The sequence below is a fragment of the Salmo salar genome, chromosome 23 (genome assembly GCF_965601325.2).
Source record: "Salmo salar chromosome 23, fSalSal1, whole genome shotgun sequence".
NCBI classification, from domain to species: Eukaryota; Metazoa; Chordata; class Actinopteri; order Salmoniformes; family Salmonidae; genus Salmo; species Salmo salar.
This window is the reverse complement of record NC_138313.1, coordinates 38,762,523-38,784,202: the sequence shown is the minus strand read 5'-3', so window position 1 is coordinate 38,784,202 and position 21,680 is coordinate 38,762,523. Positions and strand designations below refer to the sequence as shown.

The 21,680-nt window shown below is 42.6% G+C and overlaps 1 protein-coding gene across 1 annotated transcript; it reads left to right on the top strand.

Annotated features, from left to right (window-relative positions):
* Window positions 1-5,516: 5,516 nt before the first annotated feature.
* LOC106584563 (prosaposin receptor GPR37) lies at window positions 5,517-14,561 on the top strand. The gene is made up of 2 exons (XM_014169993.3): window positions 5,517-7,035; window positions 12,476-14,561. Exons 1-2 carry the CDS (start codon window positions 5,980-5,982, stop codon window positions 13,307-13,309), a joined length of 1,890 nt encoding a protein of 629 aa, XP_014025468.3. The 5' UTR covers window positions 5,517-5,979; the 3' UTR covers window positions 13,310-14,561.
* The last annotated feature ends 7,119 nt before the right edge of the window (window positions 14,562-21,680 follow it).

Genomic DNA, 21,680 nt, shown 5'->3' with positions numbered 1-21,680 from the left:
ATACCATTAACAAGAAGGGGCTAGAAGCGTCTTATATGATGAGCTATCGAGTGGCTGGGACAGGCAATCTCCATACTATTGTAAAGGACTTAATTCTTCCTGCTGCCGCAGATATGGCTGGGACAATGCTGGGGGAAAAGGCCAAAAGAACTTTACAGACAATGGCTTCATCAAACAACACTGTTTAACGACACATCAGTGACATGGCTGGAGATGTTTTGAAACAATTATTGCTTTGCATAGAAGTTAGTGAATTATATGCGTTACATCTGGATGAGTCAACAGACGTGGCGGACCGGGCACAGCTCCTGGTAATCTGTCCGTTACGTTTATGGGGGGGTCAATAAAGGAAGACATCCTCTTCTGGAAACCAGGACAACAGGAGAGGATATATTTAAGGTACTGGACAGCTTTGTGACATCAAATCGACTTTGGTGGTCAAGATGTGTTGGTATCTGTACTGATGGCACAAAAGCCATGACAAATAATTAAGGGAGACAGGGAGACATAGTGGAGTGGTAATGTGCATGCAAGCAGTTGCTCCCGACGCCACTTGGGTACACTGCAGCATCTCCCAAGAGGCTCTTGCTGCCAAGGGAATGCCTGACAGATTGAAAGACATTTTGGACACTACAGTGAAAATGGTTAACTTTGTTAAAGCAAGACCCTTGAACTGTCATGTATTTTCTGCACTATGCAATGATATGTGCAGCGACAATGTAACGCTTTTACAACATACCGAAGTGTGCTGGTTATCAGCGGGGAATGTATTGACACATTTTTTGGAGTTGAGAGATGAGCTTAAAGTTTTCTTTACTGGCCATAATTGTCACTTGTCTGACCGCTTGCATGATGATGACGTGTTTCTCACACGACTGGCCTATCTGGGTGATGTTTTTTCTCACCTGAATGATCTGAATCTAGGATTACAGGGACTCTCCACAAATATATTCATTGTGCGGGACGAAATTGAGGCTATGATCAAGAAGTTGGAGCTCTTCTTTATCTGCATTAACAAGGACAACACACGTCTTTCCATTGTTGTATGATTTTTTATGTGCAAATTAACTTACGGACAATGTCAAATGTGATATAGCGAAGCACCTGAGTGAGCAGGTACTTTCCTGAAACGGACGACACAAACAACTGGATTCGTTATCCCTTTCATGCCCTGCCTCCAGTATACTTACCGATATCTGAATAAGAGAGCCTCATCGAAATTGCAACAAGCGGTTCTGTGAAAATTTAATTTAATCAGAAGCCACTGCCAGATTTCTGGATAGGGCTGCGTTCAGAGTATCCTGACTTGGCAAGCTGTTAAGACACTGATTCCCTTTGCAACCACATACCTATGTGAGAGTGGATTCTCGACCCTCACTAGCATAAAAAAATAAATGCAGGCACAGACTGTGTGTGGAAAATTATTTTAGACTGAGACTTTCTCCAATACAACCCAACATTGCAGAGTTATGCGCATCCTTTCAAGCACACCCTTCTCATTAACCTGGGGTGAGTTATTCCCAATTTTTGATGAACAAATAAGGTTTTATATGTAAGATGGCTAAATAAAGAGCAAAATTATTGATTATTATTTGTGCCCTGGTCCTATAAGAGCTCTTTGTCAATTCCCACGAGCCAAGTTGTGACAAAAACTCACACTCATTCTTATGTTTAATAAATGTATCGTAAAGTGTGTGTGGCAGGCTTACAATGATGGCAAAAAACAACATTTGAGAGTGCGCTGACCCAAGTGCTAGAGGGGCACGCAGCTGTAGGTTGAATGTATGAAGGGGTACGGGACTATGAAAAGTTTGGGAACCACTGCTCTACATCATATCACACTATTTCTTCTGTAGCCTTTATAGGGACAGATTTGAAGGTTTGCATCTGCTTAATTGCAGCAAAAATAATATATTACATTTTTAATTGGATATCATTACAGTAGGCCCTTTCAACCCAGGGCCGCCTCAGGGTGGAATGATGTCATGTTAAAACCATAGAATTACTATTTCTGTGCTCAATGCCTACTGATAGTTCTTAATTGTCTTGGAATTTCACTGGCACCTGATGGGTTCTAAAAGCACATTCGTATCACTCTCAATGGAGTTCATCTGTGGGTGATCGATTGTTTTATGATGGGCTTCATGGCCCGAGGTAATGTGGCTGAAATGGATAAAGTTCACTGGGAACTAGTAGTGACGTTCTATTCTCCATGTAGCTCTAGGGCTCCATCGGGTGGTGTATCAGTGAAATGTGTTATGAATGCTATGGAGTCCCTGTGGGGTGTATGCAGGTTTTGGTTTCTAATGTATTACTTGATCATGTTTGATTATAAGGCTAATGATGTTAGTGGCCAGTCTTGTTGTTCTTGGAATTTTGGTAACAAAATTCTCCAACTTCTGCTTTGGCCACTAATACGAGTATAGCACAGGGTCAACAACATTATTTACGTATGAGTTAACAGAACATGAACTATTAAAAGTTGGATTTTCACTGGGCAGTTCCTTTAAAGCTTTTTTACTGCAATTCTACACATTTTATCATAGGGTGGAGAGAACATTTTACTGTTTTCAACCTAGTGTCCTGCAGTTCTACACCTTGTGCCATTGCTATTTTATGTTCTAATGCTTTCTGAGTGTCTCAACCGTGGGGGCACCAATGGGAATTTTAGATTCTCCCCAACTGTGTAGTTTTTATTCGGGTGTTGTTAGTTCTCAAAGATCTTGTTAAAAATTCATATATAGCTCCATTATCTTGTGTGTGTGTGTGTGTGTGTGTGTGTGTGTGTGTGTGTATATACTGTACTTTATATCTGATTTTAAGTTTACACTGAAAATGTTTTACCATTTTTAAAAAAAATCTAAATGGCAGCAAAACAAAAATGCCCGCTGCTAATGAATAGAGGGCAAACACTGCATCTGTAATAAACAGATTAAAACATTGGTTGAAACAACCAAGAACCTAATTTAGTTTATGTCCTGTATAGCAAATCAATCAGGCAGGCACTGCCGACAGCAGGAAATATACACAGAATATATCAAACATTAGGAACACCTTCCTAATACTGAGATATTAAGTTGTCCACCCCCCTTTTGCCCTCAGAACAGCCTCACTTCGTTGCGGCATGGACTCTACAAGGTGTCAAAAGCATTCCACAGGGATGCTGGCCAATGTTGACTCAAATGCTTCCCACAGTTGTGTCAAGTTGGCTGGAAGTCCTTTGGGTGGTGGACCATTCTTGATACACACAGGAAACTATTGAGCGTGAAAAACCCAGCAGCTCAAACCGGTGTGCCTGGCACCTACTACCATATCCCGTTCAAAGGCACTTGCATTTTTTGTTTTGCTCATTCACTCTCTGAATGGCATACATACACAATCCATGTCTCAATTGTCTTAAGGCTTAAAACTCCTTCTTTAACCTGTCTCCTCCGTTTCATCTACGCTGACTGAAGTGGATTTAACAAGTGACGTCAATTAAGGAATCATAGCTTTCACCTGGCCAGTCTATGTAATGGAAAGAGCTGGAGTGATGTTGGTGTGTGTAACCGATGTGAAATGGCTAGTTAGTTAGCGGTGGTGCGCGCTAATAGCGTTTCAATCAGGGACGTCACTCGCTCTGAGACTTGAAGTAGGGTTTCCCCTTGCGTTGCAAGGGCCGCGGCTTTTGTGGCGCGATGGGTAACAATGCTTCGGTGGGTGTCAGTTGTTGATGTGTGCAAGGGTCCCTGGTTCGAGCCCAGGTTGGGGCGAAGAGAGGGACGGAACCTACACTGTTACATGTGCTGTAATGTGGTTGGCAGGGGACTTTTTGACATCAGCTTTAGTCTGATTTCCTGAACCCTGGTTTTGTACCGTATGCATCATCCATGCTGTGAGGAACTAGTGTTCGCTTGGGGAAAATCCACCCACAACTTCATCCCTTTGTATGAGCAGAGCGCAACAGAACCCCCCTATGGCATACCTTTCTCACAGACAAAGCTTCAAAAGGGGTTTTCAATATCCCTGAAATGGATATTCACAGTGAAGCAAATGTATACAGTGGAATATACTGCTACATGGTGTCAGGAAGGAGCTACGGTGGAAAGAATCTTGTGCTGGTGGCATAGTGGTCGTTCTGTACAAAGGTGAGTATCAGTCTATCATAAATAATCCTATGCGGAATTTGCTTAGCGCAGTTTCTGGCAGGGACATTCTTCTCACTCCCTTTTTAATGAGATGTTCAGTATAGTTTGAACCAGGACCTCTAGTGGCACAGCTAGCACTGCGATGCAGTGCCTTAGGCCACTGCGCCACTCGGGAGGTGAAATCTCACTTTCAAAAGTTAATATCCTGTTAACTCATTCCCACATCATTTTGTTGACTTATCCTATACTCGTGTTTGTGGCCAAAGCATAAATTAGAGGAAAAAACACATCAAAAATCCCACCTCACTTGTATTTCAAACAGACTATTTTTTTTTGTTTTATTTTATTTAACCTTAATTTAATTAGGCAAGTTATTTAAGAACAAATTCTTATTTACAATTACGGCCTACCAAAATGCAAAATGCCTCCTGCGGGGACGGGGTTGGGATTTTTTTAAAGTGTGTATATATATATATATGACAAAACACACATCATGACAAGAGACCTAAGACAACAACAGAGTAAGGTAGCAACACAACATGGTCACAGCACAAAACATGGTACAAACATTATTGGGCACAGACAACTGCACAAAGGGCTAGAAGATAGAGACAACAATACATCATCCAAAGCAGCCACAACTAATGCTTGCTATTTTCTCACAGAGTATGATGTCATACTCCCGAGGATGATGATCTGGCCAATCAGCGGACTACTAGCATAAATATTTTTTATCAACTGCATATGGCCACACCTTTCTGTATTGGGGTACGCCCACACCATTCCAATACAGAAAAGATGAACATACTTAATTACTGTTTTTTGGAAGGAAACTATTTCACTCATATTGTAATTAATTATAGGTAATATTTCATAGAAATCTGGAAACCCTGGATAGTTACTTTAACTCCTGTCCACTGAATGTGGCGGTAAAATTGTAAATTAATCAATAGCCTATAGACTAGTATGCTGGTGGTTTTTGGAATTGCTGAAAGCATGGGCCCCTGTTTAGTTTTACACAAAAAGACAATGAGTGCTTGCGTCCATGAACCCGAGCGCCCCAATACAGCGCAACCCGAGCGCCCCAATACAGCGCAACCGTGAGATGCCTTTTACACGTTGTGGTCCTGCAGTCCAGTCCATATCGATTGATGTGTACATTAGTCCTTATACAACATGCCACCACGCGGAACAAAAACGTCTAGTTGCAGTGAATCATGTTGGTGGAAAGTTGCACAAAACAACGCCCTCTAGGTTCTCAACAGAGATAAACCTCCAGGAAAACAAGAAACATTTGTAGGCTACTTACAGTATTTCAAGGAGAAACATTGTCTGACGTGGTTGTGTGATGCTGACTGATTAAGTTGAACAGATCCGGGTTAGCCGCCAGGGGAGCCCGTCTCTTCTCTCCGTGATGCTCACGTTAGCAGCTCCAGACGGAGCTTGGCACATCCCTGACAACATCTCCGGCTCTGGGCGCCCGGATCGTGGGTACCAGTAATAACCGTCCAGGACGCTTTTCGGACCTAGACGCGCATGCTTTTGAATAGGAAATGCGATCTTGTGTCCATTTAACCCTTTTACAATCTGTTATATATTCAGAGGCACAGACGAAATTAAAACATACCCTACTTCACATGGTGGGAAAACAACCGTTGTTGAACTTCACTTTGTCGCATTTCGGAGACGCACCTGTCAATTGCCAAGTGCACTTTATTTAATTCGAAGTGGTGTTGACAACTATGGAATGAAGGTTGGGCTTTGTTTCTGTCATCTCTCCGATGTGGTAATCATCCATGGATAAATATATTTGGAATAGAATATACTATTGTTGCGTGTTTTAGAATAAACTATGCTGGTACTACTCTTAAGATTACTGTGTTTCTCGCTTTGGAGCGAGAATGTGTTCACGCAAATACACGGGGAGAAGACAAATTTGATTCCTAGACATTATGAAACCGCCGTAACTATCGGGAATCTACACAAAACCGAAAGTGATAGTCAGAGATTGCACTCGGCGAATGGCAGAGTTATCAACGAAATTGACAATAAAAGGGTGCATACTCCAAGTTCATCCTCTTGGGACGTGGTTAGGACATGGATGGATAACATAAATGGGACTTCATTCAATACGAAAAGGGTTATGAATGAAATAACAATGCGCAAAAGCAATTCGTCAAATGGAACAGAACCCGTTTGGTTACCCGAGGAAGGCGAGTCAAAAAGGCTGATGGAGGAAAAGTTGGACACGGAGAAGCATGCAGCCATGGAAACGCGAGATGGTGTATACATTAATTTAAATCCCTCCACGAGACATAAGCGAGGAGGACACCACCGTGATGAGCACAACCGGATCTGCATACACAAAAGAGCAACTGTAGACCGTCGGAGAAGAAATGCGAAGGATGGCAGTAAAAAAGGTAACAAAATAAGCGAGCCAACCTTGCTGTCAGATGCGTCTTTGGACACACCGCTGGCCACGTGGGAACCGCTGCCTAAACCTATGGCCCAGAACCAGTCAACAGACATGCCATTTCATGCCACTGATTATGAACAGTTCACTTTGCCAGACCTGGACTATACCCCATTGATTCCTCTCAATCCTCAAACTAGGAGAAAAGATGTAAAAAACCCATTTTACCCCGTAACAGCAGAATCATATGGGGCATATGCCATCATGATCATTTCGGTCATCATTTTCACTGTTGGATTAACTGGGAATATAGCAATCATGTGCATTGTGTGCCACAACTACTACATGAGAAGTATTTCAAATTCTCTTCTAGCCAATCTCGCCCTATGGGATTTTGTTGTCATCTTTTTTTGCCTGCCCCTGGTGATCTTCCATGAACTGACCAAGAATTGGCTGTTGGGGGAGTTCTCCTGTAAAATCATCCCCTATATTGAGGTAATAATGTCCACTAGGTATTGTGTAACTTGATTGAATGTTATGATTGGGTGCTGAAGTTGATGTTCAAAGTCTGCTGTCATAACCATCTCTTCCTTGTGAAATCGGTCACATATGGTGAGCTAAAAAAGTGTTGGGGCAGTGACAATTTGTTGTTGTTGTTTTGGCTCTGTACTCCAGCACTTTGGATTTGAAATGATACAATGACTATGAAGTGCAGACTGTCAGCATTCATTTTACGGTATTTTCATCCATATCAAGGGGAACCGTTTAGAAATTACAGCGTTTTTTGTACTTAGTCCTCCCATTTTAGGGGACCAATAGTATTGGGACAAATTAAATAATGTATATTAAAGTAGTAAAAAGTAGTTGGTCCCATATTCATACCACGAAATGACTACATCAAGCTTATCTATTACATTTATTGTACACATTTAATGGATGCATTTTCTGTTTGTTTTGGTTGTGTTTCAGGTTAGTTTGTGCCTAATAGATATGAATGGAGTCACATTTATTGTAAATAAGAATATAATATGGTTCTAAACACTTCTACATTAATGTGGATGCTACCATGATTATGGATAGTCCTGAATGAATCATGAATAATGATGACTGAGAAAGTTAGACGCACTATCATACCCTCAAGCGATGCTAACCTCTCACTGTTACAATAACAGGGGAGGTTAGCATTTTTGTGGGGGAATGATATTTGTGTGTCTAACTTTCTCAGTCATCAACAACAACAAAAATGTGTCCCGTCCCGTTGATGCTCACTTTATGTCAATTCTTACACCGTACAATGTTCTGTGCTTCAAGGGTTTGCAGTATTTGGAGGATCCTATACCAGGTCTAGATTTTTTTTCTCCCGAATGTCACCTCAACCTGTTGTTTCAAACTTTTAGCTGAGGTGTCACTATTCTAGCTACAGAGGTAAAAGCCCCCATGCGACCAATGCTATGTCAGGGATCCGGTTACAGTCCTACTTTCCCTAATAAGGCAGTAGTCTGAAACTCACTAGGCCTCAATAATTACATCAGACCCACACCCGTTTATGCATCAACTTACCTGTCTGTTTCAGATGTAAGGCAGCTCTTCTGTCAGCCATCTATTGTAAAAGATACAATGTTAAATGTAGGTGATGAGGGATCACACAGAGCCAAGACAGGCCTTTAAAATAACATGTTTTCCAGAGTTACAGAAAGCCATACAGTAAAGTCCATACAGTAACGATACAGTAAAGTCTATATTTTGTAGCCATAGCATTGGCAACTGAAGGGTTTGTTTAACACACTTGTACTACATACTGAATGCCATATACTGTATGTGATTTGAATGTTGCAGGACCAAATTATGAAAAGAAAATCTGTTATTGCCCCTGGGGCCTATTATTGCCCCTGGGGTCTATTCAGACAGTGAACAGTTTGTACCCAGTTTCCAGGCATCGTAAACACAGGTCCTAGAGAGAAACTGGGTGTGCTTTTGTTTCAGCCGACCACTAACGCACCTGTTTCAAATAATCAAACAATCATGATCTTTAACCTAGACCAAAATTAGCTGAATCAGGTGTATTAGTGCTGGACTGGAACAAAAGCCTGCAAACCCACTATCTCTCTTGAACGGAGTTGGAGAAGACTGAGCTCTGTTCCGCTTGCCGTGTAAGTGCAGTAAATGGGGATTGGTGTGTTGAGAATGGAGTAATCATCATAGAACTGAGCCTCATAGGACAGGATATCCACCTTCCAAAAAACAACAGATTAGCTGGTCGTATCACATACTGTCTAAAAGGAAACCCACCAGACCCAGGTGCAGCTAGGGACAACACCCAAGAATCTAGATGATACGGAAAAGTCTAAACGAGATCCTTGGGATGTCCCAATGTCAAGGTAGGGACGGGGTAGGGGTAGGGACGTCCCAAGGAATCCGGATAGCACTAACCTAGATGTTATGCAGCCCAAGAACTTGGAACACGTTATACAGTCTGAGGTCACAGTGTAAAACCTATGCTGCTCAACAACTGAGCCTTCTTGGTGAAAGTAGCGTCAATGAAAATAAACACAGATCTGAATTGATTGGATTAAGTATAATCAACACGTTGACAGACCCACCTTGTCCTCTGATAGTTTATGTGCAAATTTTACTATTGCTTACACCTATCAAATCTTTTCAGATCTCCACAAGTCCAACATCCTAGGGCTGGGTGTACCTGTCTCTGTATTTTATAGGGTCCAATCCTCCACTCTTTTACAGACCTCTTTGGTTCAGCTCCTGCTATTAGCAGTCTGTCTGTTCTCTCTGTTGTGGAAAAATACTTAATGTAAGATAGATGACATAGTTTTGCTGTGGTTCACTATCATACTGTTGGTCCTGAGTGCCTTTCATGGGAAATGTGTAAAGTATTCACCCGGAAGAAACTAAATTCTGTTCATTAAGAAGGAAGCACACTCCTATTGGAAGAGGAAATTATCTAGATAAAAATCCTTCTCCAGGTGGCACAGTTCATCTGTCCGGGCACATACACTGAGTGTACAAAACATTATGTACACCTGCTCTTTCCCTAACATAGACTGACCAGGTGAAAGCTATGAACCCTTATTAATGTCACTTGTTAAATCCACTTCAATCAGAGTAGATGAAGGGGAGGAGACAGGTTAAAGAAGGATTTTTAAGCCTTGAGAGAATAGAGGCATGGATTGTGTATGTGCCAATCAGAGGGTGAATGGGAAAGGTATGGTAGTAGGTGCCAGGCGCACTGGTTTGTGTCAAGAACTGCAACGTTGCTGGGTTGTTCACGCTAAACAGTTTCCCGTGTCTATCAAGAATGGTCCACCACCGAAGGACATCCAGCCAACTTGACACAACTGTGGGAAGCATTTGAGTCAACATTGGCCAGCATCCCTGCGGAACGCTTTCGACACATTGTAGAGTCCATGCCCCAACGAATTGAGGCTGTTCTGAGGGCAAAAGGGGGGGATATTAGGAAGGTGTTCTTAATGTTTTGTACACTCAGTGTATAGGCCTACACAATGACTACATGACTACAAACAACCTCAAAACGACCCAAACAATCTGTATGAGTGATGCTGTATAAGCTGCTTAGTGAAAGTGATTGTCATTGTGTTTGTAAGTCCCATTCTATGCCAACATGACCTGTAGGCCATTTTAAAACCACAGTCCCAGACATAGAACTTTGAGTCTCTTTGAGTAGCCAGCCTCCGTGGTAAGAACATTAAATGGATAGCGGCAGACACATCCTCGTTATGCTAAGCGACTCGCTAATCAAGCAATTAATGGAGCATAACTACACAAACAGTGGGGGAATTAATTCTAATGGCTCCTGTGGCAACTAAGTGCTCTGTCACATGACAATTTGTCATTATGGACACCAAGGTGAGAGGTTAGTTAGACACTGTTGACACAGCTCTAGAGGATAGCTGTCACGTTGATGATGATGGTATTTTTTGTCTTGACAATACTCTCTCTCCCTCTCTCTTCTCTCTATCTCTCCCTCTCTCTCTTTTCTCTCGCTCTCCATCTCTCTCTTCTCTCCCTCTCTCCATCTCTCCTTCTCTCTTCTCTCTCCCTCTCTCTTCTCTCTCCATCTCTCCCTCTCTTCATCTCTCCCTCACTCTTCTCTCTCCATCTCTCCCTATCTTCTCTCTCTATCTATCCCTTGCTCTTCTCTCTCTCTCTATCTCCCCCTCCCTCTTTTCTCACTCTCTCTCACTCCCTCTCTCTCTTCTCTTGATTTCTCACAAGCTAGATAAGTCGTAGGAATGTAAGGGGTCTGCTACAAGGTAAGGGGTCTTCTACAAAAATCATAGGCAATCCCAGGACATAGTGTCTATAATACTGTAATAAGCTCACGTAGTTGCTGTCACAAACTCCACACAGTTGTCACTGACTAGTTGGATATTCATTTCCCACTGAGCAAACAATTTCTGTACAGCATTCATATAAATATTTTTTATCGGGTTTTTGCTTTGGCTGACCTTGTTTTTTTATTGACATTTGTCAGTAAAACTCATGAATGCAACTGTTTATGTCAAATTGTTTTGTGTTCTACTTGTCTCCCTGGTTTGTCCTGAAAAGAAAATGGTAAAACACTTCGCTAATATAAGATCTGAACATGCAGATACATTTAAGTCAGATAATGAAATGCCAATTTTAGCTGGGGCCTCTGTAGTGATGGTGTGTTTTAACAGATTTGATCATAGCTGTGATGAAATTACTGGCTACGAATGTACAATTACTCAGCAGTACATTTCCAACTTAAGCTGACCGAGCATATAGAGGGAAGCATTCCTTTTGTGTCATGACACATAGCAAGGATAATTGTTGGTGTCCACACTTTGTTGTGATAAACATGTTTCCTCATACCCCACTCCAGGCACAGGAAAGTTCTTTTTAAACCTGTTCATATCAACGAATCCCAATAATTAGAACCCCCTGAGGGAGTCAGGGGGTTCCACAATCTCTCTCGCTCTCTCTCTCTGTGTCATGGGCTCCCTTGCACACGGTATACTGTGCACCTTATTATGTTATACAGTCATCAATATTATAATTTGATATAATTAGAATGTCACGGTTGTCGTATGAAGAGACCAAGGCGCAGCGTGCGTATCGTTCCACATCTTTATTTCTATGTGAAACTATGCAAGACAGACAATAAACTATAAACAAAAACAACAAACCGTGACGAAGAGGTGCTACATGCATAAACTCAAAATAATCTCCCACAAACACTAGTGGGAAAAACAACAATTTAAATATGATCCCCAATTACAAAAAATAACCTAGAACACAACATAGAAAATTTAAACAAGACAAAAACCCCAACAGAAAAAAGAAACTAGAACCAAACATAGAAATAAATAAACTAGAGAAAACCCCCCAGTCACGCCCTGACCTACTCTACCATAGAAAAATACGAGCTCTCTATGGTCAGGACGTGACATAGAAAGTCTAAAGTTCCCCTTTTTGGCGCCCAACTGTAGTCTTCTCACTCTTTGAAGTATCACTCATAAATCATTACTCATGGCTACTTTCAAACATCTCAGTATGGGAAATTAGGAACTTGTTTGTGGTAAGTAACAGAGCTGTCCCTCTCTAAACCTGTTGACATCTAGTATATTGTGCTGTATGTACCATTGTCACATGGAAATTGGTGTACAGTGGACACATTCTTTTGGTCTTTTCAGAGAACAAGATGGCTCTGGGGCCTTGATATTCCATCCAGACTTTCCAAGGTGCATTGCAATTAGGAGTAGTCTCTCCTCTATTGTGTGTTAAGCCTATGGTCTGGATACAGTCTATACTTGTTTCTCTCTAAAAAATGAAGCACTTTGACAGAACTTTGATGGTATTGTTAATATGCAGTAATAACACATCAACTGCATACAGTAGTGTCTGACTTCCTCCTCTCTTTTCTTTGTCCTTCCAGGTCTCCTCCCTCGGGGTCACCACCTTCACCCTGTGTGCTTTGTGCATTGACCGTCTTCGCGCCGCCACCAACGCCCAGATGTATTACGAGATGATTGAAAACTGCGCCTCCACAGCCGCCAAGCTGGCCGTTATCTGGATCGGGGCTCTCCTATTGGCCCTGCCAGAGCTCCTGATCCACCAGCTGGTCACTGAAGATGGCGAGCCTCCGGATGTGACGCCCTGCCAGCGCTGCGTGGTTCGTATCTCAACCGACCTCCCCGACACGCTCTACGTGCTAGGCCTGACCTACGACGGAGCCCGCCTCTGGTGGTATTTTGGCTGCTACTTCTGCCTGCCAACACTGTTCACCATCGGCAGCTCTCTGGTGACCGCCCGAAAAATCCAGCAAGCCGAGCGTGCCTGTGTGCGTGGAAACAAGAAGCAGCTCCAGCTGGAGAACCAGATGAATTGCACGGTTGTGGCGTTGGCCATCCTCTACGGCTTCTGCATCATCCCTGAGAACATCTGCAACATCGTTACAGTCTACATGGCAGCGGGTGTGCCCAGACAGACTCTGGACATTCTCCACCTGGTCAGCCAGCTGCTGTTGTTCTGTAAGTCGGCGGTGACACCCGTCCTGCTGTTCTGCCTGTACCAGCCCTTCAGCCGGGCCTTCCTGGACTGCTGCTGCTGCTGCTGTAACGAGTGTGGCCCTCCCAGGTCTTCCACCACTGCCACCACCAGCGAGGAGAACGAGCACGAGTGCACCACCACCGACCTGGAGCTGTCACCATTCAGCACCATACACAGGGAGGCAACCTCCTCCTACACAACCGTGGGGACCCACTGCTGAGAGGTCAAAGGTCATGACCTCCTTCAGAAAGTTACAACTGCCCTGTGAAGAGTTCAAGAGGCCGGACTTTAAACCAATTGGACTGGTTTCCCCACACCCAGGTTAAGGTTACTCCTGGAATTAAAGGCATGCTCAATGGGGAATCTCCAGTGAGAGTGCTTGTAAATCAGAGAATAGGCTTAATCTGAGTCTGGGAGACCGGCCCTTAAGAGTTACGATCAGTTCATTTTTTATTCCCGTCAATTTAGGAATTGAATTGATAATGCGGCTAAAGGGCACACTCCATTCTAAATCCATGTCCACTTCATTTCCTGAATTTACTTTGAATTAAATTGACGTGAACTCTGGTGGACATATGTGTCTCGGTCTACTTAAGGGCAGAGTTCTGTATACGTACTATACTGTCTGTCCACTCTTTGTTTACAGCAGTGGTCACCAACCGTGGTCGATCTCCAAGGCATTCCTAGTCAATCACCAAACATTTCTGTAAAAAAACAACGATAAAGCCTTGCGTTCCTATTTTGTTATTTGTTTTGTGCTGTTGGCGGTAGTTGCACTTTATTTTGGATTTTTTTTTAGGTTGTAAGATGTAGGTGCACTTGATTCAGCAGCCCTAGCGCCAGGAAGGCAAAGTCTTCCCATTTTGAAAATAATTTTTTCAATAGAATTTCAAAATGATCTGAGAAGAAAAACATTGGCAGGGATATTCAAGCACTGATAATGTATTGGGCCTATAGCCTACTGCACAAACCTCATTGTTACAGAACTGTAATTGGTTAATGTTGCAAAGGCTTACGTTATCTAAGTCATGTTGAAAAAAAATCATCACTCAAAGGTTGGTGACCACATGTTTACAGAAACCATACGGAAAGGAATACATATATATAGTTCAATTCAATTTATAGCAAATTCATTATAAACTCACCAGTGTTTTCTCTTTTTAATTATTATATTATTTTTTTGGGGGGGGGGGGGGGGTCATAATGTTCTTTTTCTGCCTCCACAGAGTGTCTGTGTCAAACGGAAAGTAATATATTGAAAATGGCTGATCGTACTGTATTGTGTTTAGCTTATAATGGTGATTCTTGTGAATCGGTTCAAAGTTATGCCTAGCTCCCTTGCTATGTAAGTATATTATGCACTCTGTATTTGATAGCAGAAAACTGTACGATACACTTCAGTCAGTCAGTAAAGTTACTGGAGAGGTCTTTTTTGTTGTTGTTGCTCACTTTAATAAAAAAAGAACACAGAATTTCATTGAATGTTTCTTTGACCCTCAAAATGTCAATATCTTCATATATGGAATAAACAATCCACTTACTATTTAGGGACTAACATACCTTCTTCCAAAAAAGTTAACCATGGATAATAAATCTACCTCATCGTTTTGTCTTGGGAACTAAACATATGTGATAATATTCTCCAGATGAAGAAGAGGAGTGTTGTTTCCTGAGAATGGCCAGTTAGCTCTCAGAGGGGGAGTTTCTCATCTGGCCATTGTGACATCACTACCCACTCCCCAGAGTACACAGTAACCCTTGTTTCACTACCCGTCGCCAAGGCAACCTCAGGAATCTGCTTCTCAGCTGTCTCCATGAAGTCATGGTCGGCCGAGAGGCAGGGAGTCAGATCGGATAATAGGGTGGATAGAGAGAAGGGTTCATAGTATTGGACTTAACTAGGGTATGGTGTGAATCATGCATTTCCATGCAGATGGTTGGTTTTTGGCTCCCAGGAGTTAATTTCAGACGTGAGCCTCGCTAACTGCTAATCATGTTTCTGGGTGGTTCAGTTCAGCCTTCCTTCAATGTTCTGTATAGTCGTCCAGTTTTCTAGACAGTCTAAGAATGTTTCTATTGAAAAAGGTGTCCTTAGAACATTTCTGGAACATGCTTGACTTGAATGTCAAGCTTACAACATGTTTGCAATCAAGTAACATCTGCGCTGATAGGAACGGCATAGATGGACACAAATCATATTTTAGGCAAAATTGCATTGTCTCTGTTTAACAGAATTATGCTGTTTAATAACTTCCTGGTCCTGATTTGTAATACATTGTGAAGATGATGCCTGCCTGCAATACTACAGTAGCAAAACCGCCTACAACATGGCTGCCATCACGTCCATACACAGTGCAACAAAATGGTGTACGACTTTCATCTGCCATATATAGACCCATGGTGTCCCCAAATCATTTGGCTGTCAGATCCGGTCTTGTTATGGAACACAACGTCTTATTCTCCTCACAACACTGTCCTCCCACAGTGCTTCTGAGCCCGTCTTTCATTTTCAATCACTCCCTCTGTTCCTGATGGGATTATGCATAGTGACTACACTTTTTTTCTCTTCACAGGAAGTAAAAGGCTCCATAGAGTTCACTCTGACTGTTAGGATAACGCTGTAGCTGAGGGCCATTGAACAACACCACATTTCACAGGGCAACACATTACCAGAAATGAGACATCATTGTTCAACGTTTTGCTAAACCTATTTTGACAAAAAGACTGGAATAGTGTATTTATTTGGAAACCGGAAAAAGAAGTATTTTTGAACCTCGACCGTTATGCAAATGCATGGCTACGGTAAGTGATCTGTGGATTGAACTGCTGTTTTCAATGGAATGGCATGTCTCCAGAGTCCAGCTGTCAGAAAAGCAAAATCTGATCAAAAGCGAAAAAGAAAATGTTCCCTTAAGCTTCTTTCAGCCTCCCATGCTCATCCAGTCATAAGAGTGAGGCCCTTTTGTTGAGGCAGTGCATTGATGTTGGTAAGGAATGTGTTCTCACAGTAACTGAGATCTTACTTTAGCTGAGCTTGTGGTGACATTAAACATGCGCAATTCTATCTACAGGATGTATACCCTGTTCAGTAACACTGGCATTTTTTTAATGGAAACTGGATATATTAGCGCTCATCTCTATTAGCTATCCAAAATAACATGCCTGAAAGTGTCTTGGTCAATCTGCAACTCAGTGTGAGGTTCAAGCTCTCTGTTGTATGAAATAACTGTTGTGCCACAGAAGCTGCCATTCAGGACCTCCACAGAACAACAAAGATGTCCGTTTTCCTGAACCCTCATGCTCCTCATTTCATTCATCAACAATCACACTGACCACAGTCACTGTTTGTATGGTATTCAACAGTTATGTACAGTGTGTACAGGGTTTTTCAGTGTAGTCGACAGATGAAAACAACCTTGGTTCCTTCTTTATGTTATGTGCCCATGTAATGGAATTATTCATACACAGGCATTTATTATAACTTAACAAGGCAGCTGGATGTGATTGATGGGCATCTGTCGGTTACCTGAGCATCCCTAAAAAAATCCTGCTTCACTTTTCATAATGATGATCAAAAACATGAAAGATTTACAATATGCCAAAAGTCCATTATATCACAGTAATTCCTTTCCATGAAAACCTGTGAGTCGGTTGGACATCCCTGCTTCCTAGTTGCAATTAAAGGTTCCTCTATTCATTTGGAAACAATAGCTTGATAATACATTGATGCATTGCCGCTAAACAAGTTGCTCAGTGACCTTAGACTAACTCCTTTCAGGGTTACGTGGGATGGGCAGGGTATTCTATAAAAAGCCCAGTATCCTTCATGATTGACAAGGAGCCAGGGTGCCATGGTAATCAAAACCACCTCTGAGAGTTATGCCACATGCAAACTAAGGTGTGAAATTAGAAAACAGTGAGTGTGGATATCAAAAGCAGAGTCTAAAGCAAGTCTCCCGTCTCACAGCTAGATCTATCATGTAACTATACAGTAAGCATGCAGAAATACAGCATCCATCGATTAGCGTGTCTGCCATTGGTTCAAAACACATTCTCACATAACATCATGTTTGGGTGCTCTACTCACTGCACTCTGAAATTATGAGGTATTTCATTGTTGAAAAGCCCCTTTGGTATTGTTCGAAACTGTCATGTATTTTCATGAAGTCTGCCCAGTCAAAAGATTTTCAGATGTGTCCCAACCCACACATCTGAGGATTAATAATTCTACTGTACAAGTGAACATCTATTCGGTTGTAAGGCATGTGCCTTATGAATATTTAATGCTTCAGGGCAACATGGGGGGTCCACATGGATATAGTCTGGGTTTGATACGTGAGGTGTATGTTGTATTCATCTGTGTATGAATGATGGTACCGTAATTTCCGGACTATTAAGCGCACCTGAATATAAGCCGCACCCACTGAATAAAAAAAAGAAAAATATTTTGAACATAAATAAGCCGCACATGTCTATAAGCCGCAGGTGCCTACCGGTACATTGAAACAAATTAACTTTACACAGGCTTTAACGAAACACGGCTTGTAACAAAAATAAATAGGCTTTAACGAAACACGGCTTGTAACAAAAAAATAATAATTAGCAGTAAGCTTTAGTTGTCTTTTTGCACTGAGTCAATTCCTCACGCTGCTGTTTCCAACGTCTTGTCATCGACTCATTAAGACCAAGCTCCCGTGCCGCAGCTCTATTTCCTTTTCCAACAGCCAGATCAATCGCCTTCAACTTGAAAGCTGCATCATATGCATTTCTCCGTGTCTTTGCCATGATGAGGGTGACAAAATGACTACCGTAATCAGAATGATGGGAAGTTTGAGAGCGCTCGATTTAATCTAAACAGTAAACAAAAAAGTTGTTTGACCTTAACCCGTTCGGCAATTTCATTGGTCTAATGAAAGCTTCATGCCGCCAAAAAACTGAGCACGTCACAGAATGTGTTTTTTTGGAGCAAAAAAAATTGAAAGCGGGAAAAATCCATATATTAGCCGCGTCATTGTTTAAGCCGCGAGGTTCAAAGCCTGGGAAAAAAGTTGCGGCTTATAGTCCGGAATTTACGGTACTCTCATATACATAGAACGTTCTATATCTGGTACAGGGCAACGCTGTCAGTAATGTTACCCATCACAGTTTATGGTTGCCATGTCAACAAGTTCATCCAGACTAATGCTACAATATGAGTCCACGATAACCAGGTCTGTCCCCACGTTTCTGTCAAATTGTGGTATACGTGGACACAAAACATTTACTATGGGCTAGTATATCACTACCACTCTGTCTGCATGACCAGTTGTATGTTCCTCAAAAATCTACTCGTGTGTTTGCACAACCCAATCTCTCATTTATATTTTTTTATTTATTTATCTAGGCAAGTCAGTTAAGAACAAATTCTTATTTTACAATGACGGCCGACCCCAGCCAAACCCTAACCCGAACGATGCTGGACCAATTGTGCACCGCCCTATGGGACTCCCAATCACGGCTGGTTGTGAAACAGCCCAGGATCAAAACAGGGTCTGTAGTGACGCCTCTAGCACTGAGATGCAGTGCATTAGACCACTGCACCACTCGGGAGCCCCTTGGTAGGAAAGAAAAGCCCCTCGGAAAAGAGAGATTTCCTCAAATAAATTCTGGTGAGCTTAACCCCATCTAAAACACAGACCAAACAATGCTACGTGACAGCCAAAACATGCCAAACATAATTTCCCTGGTTTCTATGAAACAGACACCAAATGGCCATGTAAACACACAGGCAAGTTTCCCAGTATCAATGGATCTTTAATATTAAAGCGTCACAGTTTTACAAGTGTAAAACTCGTAAAGACTTTAGTGCTGCAAAACTTCTGGGAAACTCACCCCCGCAGAGATTCTGGCACTGAACTTTGTCTCAGAAAGGATAAGCAGTTCCTCGGCTCTGCATTGGCATATGTACTATATGTAAAAATAAGCACAATGTTTTGATGCACTTGTACATTTGGTACCTAATTAATGAGAGACCGGGTTGATTTGCATGCACATCCCAATGGCTTTTGGAGGGATCCACAGCGCACAGTATGGCTGCCATGTCGTGACTCCCTCCTGTGGGCAGTGCCCTGTGAGTGCGGGTGCAGACGGGGCTGTCGGCTCAGCTCAGCCTTGTTGTATATGGGATCCATCTGATGGAGCGTATGGACAGCCATCCTGGGAGGATAAGGGCTTTATTGTCTCAGCCCTCTGTTGCATTGTTTCCTAATATCTAGGTCACCGCCTGTGATTGAACGCTTGAGTGCATAAATTAGTGTTTTTCGCACTGAGAATTCCCCCTTCCCTCCCTTACTGAATGCGCTGAAAGGACTGCCTGCCTGCTATTAGGGGTACAATAAGTGGTCCCCCCTTCACCTCCTCTACTGGGATGAGAGGCTACAATGACATAGCTATGAGCTGCCAAAATATTGTTTTCTCTTGACAAAAAGCTTTTTTCGTCAAAAGGGTTATTCATGGCAATAACTGGTGTTCAGTAGGACCTTCAGATCTCTTCATCTATCTCCACCATTTTGTAGGCTCTCATTATGTCCCATTCACTCTCCTCAGCATCATTATTACTGACCCTGATTTGTAATCATAGCAGGGTTTAGCATATAAACTCAGCAAAAAAAGAAACGTCCCTTTTCAGGACCCTGTCTTTCAAAGATAATTCGTAAAAATCCAAATAACTTCACAGATCTTCATTGTAAAGGGTTTAAACACTGTTTCCCATGCTTGTTCAATGAACCATAAACAATTAACGAACATGTACCTGTGGAACGGTCGTTAAGACACTAACAGCTTACAGATGGTAGGCAATTAAGGTCACAGTTAAAAAAACTTAGGACACTAAAGAGGCCTTTCTACTGACTCTGAAAAACACCAAAAGCAAGATGCCCAGGGTCCCTGCTCATCTGCGTGAATGTGCCTTAGGCATGCTGCAAGGAGGCATAAGGACTTCAGATGTGGCCAGGGCAATAAATTGCAATGTCTGTACTGTGAGACGCCTAAGACAGCACTACAGGGAGACAGGACAGACAGCTGATCGTCCTCGCAGAAGCAGACCACGTGTACCAACACCTGCACAGGATCAGTACATCCGAACATCACACCTGCAGGACAGGTACAGGATGGCAACAACAACTGCCCGAGTTACACCAGGAACGCACAATCCCTCCATCAGTGCTCAGACTGAGAGAGGCTGGACTGAGGGCTTTGTAGGCCTGTTGTAAGGCAGGTCCTCACCAGACATCACTGGCAACAATGACGGCTATGGGCACAAACCCACCGTCGCTGGACCAGAAAAAGTGCTCTTCACTGACGAGTCGCGGTTTTGTCTCACCAGGGGTGATGGTCGGAATCACGTTTATTGTCGAAGGAATGAGCATTACACTGAGGCCTGTACTCTGGAGCGGGATCGATTTGGAGGCGGAGGGTCTGTCATGGTCTGGGGCGGTGTGTGTCACAGCATCATTGGACTGAGCTTGTTGTCATTGCTGGCAATCTCAACGCTGTGCGTTACAGGGAAGACATCCTCCTCCTTCATGTGGTACCCTTCCTGCAGGCTCATTCTGATATGACCCTCCAGCATGACAATGCCACCAGCCATACTGCACGTTCTGTGCGTGATTTCCTGAAAGACAGGAATGTCAGTGTTCTGCCATGACCAGCGAAGAGCCCAGATCTCAATCCCATTTAGCACGTCTGGGACCTGTTGGATCGGAGGGTGAGGGCTAGGGCCATTCCCCCCAGAAATGTCCGGGAACTTGCAGGTGCCTTGGTGGGAGAGTGGGGTAACATCTCACAGCAAGAACTGGCAAATCTGGTGCACTCCATGAGGAGGAGATGCACTGCAGTATTTAATGCAGCTGGTGGCCACACCAGATACTGACTGTTACTTTTGATTTTGACCCCCCTTTGTTCAGGGACACATTATTCCATTTCTGTTAGTCACATGTCTGTGGAACTTATTCAGTTTATGTCTCAGTTGTTGAATCTTGTTATATTCATACAAATATTTACACATGTTAAGTTTGCTTAAAGTAAATGCAGTTGACAGTGAGAGGACGTTTCTTTTTTTGCTGAGTTTATTAGTGCTCACGCCTGGCTTTGACAGTTGGGTAATGATGCTAAGAAGTCATTATCTAAGCACTAATGATCTGCTTCACCCATACCCTCTAATAGCCCTGCTGGAAAATTACTTCAAATATTATGATTTCTCCATATTAGTTTAAGAAGAATGATTTTAATCAACAAGAAAGAATGGTGGCTTGTATCTTGAATTCAGTAAAACAAAAGCCATGAACAGGACGGTTTTTGCACACAAAACATAAATCCTGACAAGAATGGTTTGAACCTTTCAAGTATCTTTGCAAAGAGATGGTGCCCCCTCTTAAGAGATTCAGGGAGGTTTTGTGAATTCCGCCAGTGCTGGCCAATGGTATTCCTCTGTTAACCTGTTTGGTGTACCAAACTGAGGAAGAGGAAGTGAATCTAACCAAAATGTAAGCCCATAAGTCTGCATAGCACACTGTACTTTTTACAGCAATTACACACCATTTACTGAAGCAATT

Excerpts from the sequence above, each read along its gene's own strand:
- LOC106584563 (XM_014169993.3), top strand. The coding sequence starts at position 5,980 with ATGCTGGTACTACTCTTAAGATTACTGTGTTTCTCGCTTTGGAGCGAG. Across the intron at positions 7,036-12,475 it reads AAATCATCCCCTATATTGAG|GTCTCCTCCCTCGGGGTCAC; the intron begins GTAATAATGTCC and ends TTGTCCTTCCAG.